This window comes from Lampetra fluviatilis, unplaced genomic scaffold (genome assembly GCF_964198595.1).
Source record: "Lampetra fluviatilis unplaced genomic scaffold, kcLamFluv1.1 SCAFFOLD_1359, whole genome shotgun sequence".
Taxonomy (NCBI): domain Eukaryota; kingdom Metazoa; phylum Chordata; class Hyperoartia; order Petromyzontiformes; family Petromyzontidae; genus Lampetra; species Lampetra fluviatilis.
Window position 1 is genome coordinate 6,639 of NW_027621463.1, and position 5,886 is coordinate 12,524.

The window sequence follows — 5,886 nt, forward strand, 5'->3', positions numbered from 1 at the left end:
ACATCCAGGTGGCGATGTTGTCGATGCATCAACAACAACAGCATCAACAACAACAGCGCCACCACAACCACCAACAACAGCATCATCAACAACAACAGCATCAACAACACCACAATCACCAATAACAATAGCAACAACAACACCGCCACAACCACTAACAACAACAGCTTCAACAACAGCATCAACAACAACGGCATCAACAACAACAGCATCAACGACAACTTGCAACAACAGCAACAACGACAACAGCAACAACAACAACAGCAACAACGACAACAGCAACAACAACGACAACAGCATCAACAACAGCATCGTCAACAACGCCGCCGCCACAACCACCAACAACAACAGCATCGTCAACAACGCCGCCGCCACAACCACCAACAACAACAGCATCGTCGACACATCCCGGAAATGTGACCCCCCCCCTCCCAAAGGTCACGGGGTGGGGGGGGGGCGCCCGCCTACCACGTGGTCTGGGGCTGGTTACAAAATAAATCAAACCGCGAATGCCGAAACCTCCACCGAATAACCACCACCGCCCACCTGTGCCACCACCACCGCCCACCTGTGCCACCACCTGCGCCACCACCTGCGCCACCACCACCGCCCACCTGCGCCACCACCTGCGCCACCATCTGCGCCACCACCACCGCCCACCTGCGCCACCACCTGTGCCACCACCTGCGCCACCACCACCACCACCTGCGCCACCATCTGTGCCACCACCTGCGCCACCACCTGTGCCACCACCTGCGCCACCACCTGCGCCACCACCTGTGCCACCACCTGCGCCACCACCTGCGCCACCACCTGCGCCACCACCTGTGCCACCACCTGCGCCACCACCTGCGCCACCACCTGTGCCACCACCTGCGCCACCACCTGTGCCACCACCTGCGCCACCACCTGTGCCACCACCACCGGCACCACCACCACTCATCTCGCGACATCGATGCCGATCTGCGGCACGATGGGCAGGCTGGTGGGGCCGTGGCCACATCACCGCCGCCACCACAGGTTGTCGCGACACCACCGCCGCCACCGCCACCGCCGCCACCACCGCTCACCTCTCGAGGTCGGCCGCGGTGACGCTGATCTGCGGCACGATGGACAGGCTGGTGGGTCGTGCCACGCCGCCGCCGCCGCTGCCTTCGCCGGGAGTCGTGACGCCGTCGTCGGCCGTCGCAGTGGCTGCAGCCGTGGCCACCGTGGCGGTCGCGGCGGTCGTGGCGGTCGTGGTCGCGGCGGCGGGCACGGCAGTCACAGCGGTGCGGGCGCACATCTCGGCGTGCCTCCACACGAGCGCCGGCAGGAGGAGTGGCGGTGGCGGCGGGGCGCCGCGCTCTGGCGTGCGCGCCCGCCGGGAGCCGCTCTCCGCCTGGCGCCAGGCGAGCGGCGGCAGCTGCAGGCTGCCCGAGAAGCGCCGCTTCACGCGGTGCGGGCCCTGCGGCCACCAGCCCCCGCCCCCCGCGGGGCCCCCGGGGGGCGGGCAACCGTCCCGGCCGGAGTCGTCGCCATCGCCGCCGCCGCCGCCGTTGCCGGCACGGTCTCGGTAGCGGCCGCTACCGTAGGATGAACTGTCCAGCCACTCCTGGGTGGGGGGGGTGGGGTGGAGGAGGGGGAATACAGAAGGATTTTGAGAGGGTGTGGGTTGGTGATGAGAGACAAGTTCAAGTTCAATTATTAGGTGTAGCCCTGTGAGCCATTGGGCTCTTGAAATGGGTGCAACCGCAACAAACAAAAAGCAAAAACATGAACAAGAAAACATCTTGTAGTGAATATGTGACTAAGTGCAAACTGAAAATCCAAGAAAAGACAGCAACATATTGCAGAAAAAACACCGCACGCCAACGCTGCGTGCAAAAATCCCAGTGGGATGCAAGTCAAACAACAACAAGATAACTTTGATTAAGACGGACAGACGGAGAGATGTGGGGAGAGAGATGGGGGTTATAGTGAGAGGGTGTTGGAGTGGGGCGAGAGGGTGAGATGAGAGGAGAGAGAGTGAGCGGGTGGGTGGGTGGGTGAGATTGTGTGGAAGTTAGCACCATAGACAGTGACTAAGTTGAATGAGCGGGTGATGGAGCGAGCGAGTTGGAGAGCGAGCGAGTTGGAGAGCGAGCGAGTTGGAGAGCGAGCGAGTTGGAGAGCGAGCGAGTTGGAGAGCGAGCGAGTTGGAGAGCGAGCGAGTTGGAGAGCGAGCGAGTTGGAGAGCGAGCGAGTTGGAGAGCGAGCGAGTTGGAGAGCGAGCGAGTTGGAGAGCGAGCGAGTTGGAGAGCGAGCGAGTTGGAGAGCGAGCGAGTTGAGAGCGAGCGAGTTGGAGAGCGAGCGAGTTGAGAGCGAGCGAGTTGAGAGCGAGCGAGTTGAGAGCGAGCGAGTTGGAGAGCGAGCGAGTTGGAGAGCGAGCGAGTTGAGAGCGAGCGAGTTGAGAGCGAGCGAGTTGAGAGCGAGCGAGTTGAGAGCGAGCGAGTTGGAGAGCGAGCGAGTTGAGAGCGAGCGAGTTGAGAGCGAGCGAGTTGAGAGCGAGCGAGTTGAGAGCGAGCGAGTTGGAGAGCGAGCGAGTTGAGAGCGAGCGAGTTGGAGAGCGAGCGAGTTGGAGAGCGAGCGAGTTGGAGAGCGAGCGAGTTGGAGAGCGAGCGAGTTGGAGAGCGAGCGAGTTGGAGAGCGAGCGAGTTGGAGAGCGAGCGAGTTGAGAGCGAGCGAGTTGAGAGCGAGCGAGTTGAGAGCGAGCGAGTTGAGAGCGAGCGAGTTGAGAGCGAGCGAGTTGAGAGCGAGCGAGTTGAGAGCGAGCGAGTTGAGAGCGAGCGAGTTGAGAGCGAGCGAGTTGAGAGCGAGCGAGTTGAGAGCGAGCGAGTTGAGAGCGAGCGAGTTGAGAGCGAGCGAGTTGAGAGCGAGCGAGTTGAGAGCGAGCGAGTTGAGAGCGAGCGAGTTGAGAGCGAGCGAGTTGAGAGCGAGCGAGTTGAGAGCGAGCGAGTTGAGAGCGAGCGAGTGGGTAGGACAGCGATAATAGAGAGCGGGTGGGTGGGTGAGATTGTGTGGAAGTTAGCAGCGTGGACAGTGGCGTGAGTTGAAGTTGATTCATGTTTGAAGGCCAAGTTCGGGTCTCGTCGAGAGGGCAGGGATAGAGTTTGTGAGCAGAGCGACAGACAAAGTCACAGGGATGACGCGAACAGAAAATGAGAGGAGAGAGAGAGGGGCACGGGGAGACGGAGAGAGACAGGGAGAGAGGGGTTAGAGAGAGAGGGAAGAGAGAGAGAGAGAGTTGGGATGATAGCCGTATTTTTAGCTGCATTATTGGCCCAAGCGTGGTTTAAACGGCAGCTTAGAAATATAATTTGCATAAATTGTGCTTTAAATGCATGTGAGCGCAAAGGTAGTTGAGTCTAAAATTAAAGTTACAATTTTCGGCTTGGTCATGAATGCATAATTTTACGTGAAACATGACGTAACTTTGTCATTGGAAATAAAATGTCTCCTGACAATGCATTCTTCTCTTAGTCAAATGCCATTCTGTTGTAATGTTAGTTTCAGTAACCGATCGTCCCAACACTCAGCATCGCTGGTAGAAATGCCTGCAAAATATTTAGCGGATCCGTTGACAATTACAAATAGAATGTGGATGTTTTCTCTAAACAAGAGAGAGACAGGGAGCGAGCGAGCGAGCGAGAGAGAAAGACACACGTGGTGTATGGACAATGTTGTTGGTCTGTGGGTCATGTTGGCACAAGTACAACATTCTAGATTTGAAGCTTTCGTGACTGCAATGATTCATACTCTTAATTCTTTCGGTAAAGTCACGTGGGTGGAAAAATGAAATTAAACTTAATAAAAGTAATAATGGAAATTAAATAATAAAAATCACGACGTTTCGGAGGCAACACAAGTCTCCGTCATCAGGTGGGATCGTCACAGCCAGATTTGCTGTATCAAGACAGAGAGAGAGAGTTGGGATGATAGCCGTGATGCCGCAAATCTGGCTGCGACGGTCCCACCTGATGACGGAGACTTGTGTTGCCTCCGAAACGTCGTGATTTTTATTGTTTTATTTTTATTTTTACTTTTATTAATTTTAATTACTTTTTTTACCCACGTGACTTTACCCGAAAAAACTAACAGTACAAGCACAACATCGCGTTACATCAACAATGGCGAGAAAGCGCGGAGGAGGGAAGAGAGCGTTTGAAGCGGACATCGAAAGGCTACATCCGAGATGCGAGAGAAATGTTATTATTATATGTCATTAGATTAAATACAATTATATATTATGATATACTATTATATAATTCTAGATTTGAAGTTTTAGTGACTGCAAGGATCCATACTCTTTTGTTATACTGGTAGGAACGAAGTGAACCAGCCTACAATACATTATATCGTCCGTCCGTCCGATGTCCGATTAGGTGTAGCAACATCGCCCCCTACTGCAAACACTTGGCAGGACCCTACAAAAACCTTTAGACTCAGTGAGGCTTTCCTGGCTAAACAAGTGTAACATTCCCTTATAATAATTCCCTTAGATAGTTTTTAATTAAAACATTTAAATTAAAAATTAACTCACAGCGCCCTAAAGCCTACAGCTAGGCCTAAAGCCTAGAACTAGGCCTCAAACTCTCCCTTCGTATTGTACCCCCGCCATTTCATTTTATTAAATCCATTCATTTGTTCGTTCCTACCAACCCACCCCGCATCAGGGACCTGTTTTCAGTAAAGTAAAGTAGGTGAAAGAAAAGAAATAAAATAAAAATAAGATTTTTTTTTAAAATATAATATGATGTAGTATTATAATTCTATTATATTATACGTTGTTATAATTCTTATTCACCCACTTCGTCCTCGCCGATCTCCTGGCTGCTCCGGCTCTTTCTCATCATCTCCCCCGGCCGTGCGGTGATCACCACCACCACCACCACCGACCACCACCACCACCACCTCCACCACCACCGACCACCACCACCACCGACCACCACGAGGTCGTCACCGGGTCAGAGGGATTTCTGTTCGGGGACAAAGAAATCATCGGACTCGTCAGAGTTGCGCAATAGGCTGTCGGAATCGACGCCTGCTGCTGCTGTAGATGTAGATGTGGAGTTTGCGTGTCTCTCTCTGTCATCATCATCATCATCTTCATCACGGTGGCTAGGAGATGTTAACTACCTCGCCTGGTGTACAGGAGGTCGTGGCTTCGATCACGACCCTGACGACGCCTGCTGCTGTACATTTTGAGTTTGCGTGTCTCTCTCTCTCATCATCATCATCACGGTGGCTAGGAGATGTTAACTACCTCGCCTGGTATGCAGGAGGTCGTGGGTTCGATCCCTACCCTGACGACGCCTTCTGCTGTATATTTTGAGTTTGCGTGTCTCTCTCTCATCATCATCATCATCGCGGTGGCTGGGAGATGTTAACTACCTCGCCCGGTATACAGGAGGTCGTGGCTTCGATCACGACCCTGACGCCTGCTGCTGCTGTATATTTGGAGTTTGATCGCGTGGAATTCTTCTCCGGGTATTTGCCCGCTGCTTGAACACTTTCCCACGTAATGATGATGACGATGATGATGAGACACCAAATTCGTTGTGGCTAGAAACATTTTTTGTTGTATTGCCAGGCCGCTTCGGGGAAAAAAAAAGAGTTAGCCTGTAGCTCAGCCACGCCTTACCGGCTAAAATCACGAAATAGTTTCACAAAATCACGAAATAGTTTAACAAAATCACGAAATAGTTTCACAAGATCACGAAATAGTTTCACAAGATCACGAAATAGTTTCACAAAATCACGAAATAGTTTCACAAGATCACGAAATAGTTTCACAAAATTACGAAATAGTTTCACAAAATCACGAAATAGTTTCACAAGATCATGTCAGATCAGCTGTGCAGCGCT

The 5,886-nt window shown here is 53.0% G+C and overlaps 1 protein-coding gene across 1 annotated transcript; it reads right to left on the reverse strand.

Moving 5' to 3' along the window:
- Positions 1–705: 705 nt before the first annotated feature.
- LOC144955301 (uncharacterized) lies at positions 706–4,960 on the reverse strand (the record flags this gene model as incomplete). Its single annotated transcript, XM_078885555.1, has 4 exons — positions 4,830–4,960; positions 1,071–1,594; positions 952–982; positions 706–861 (listed from the first exon to the last, which is right to left on the reverse strand). Coding segments are annotated over exons 1-4 (756 nt in total), but the record flags the coding sequence as incomplete, so codon positions are not given.
- Positions 4,961–5,886: the final 926 nt, after the last annotated feature.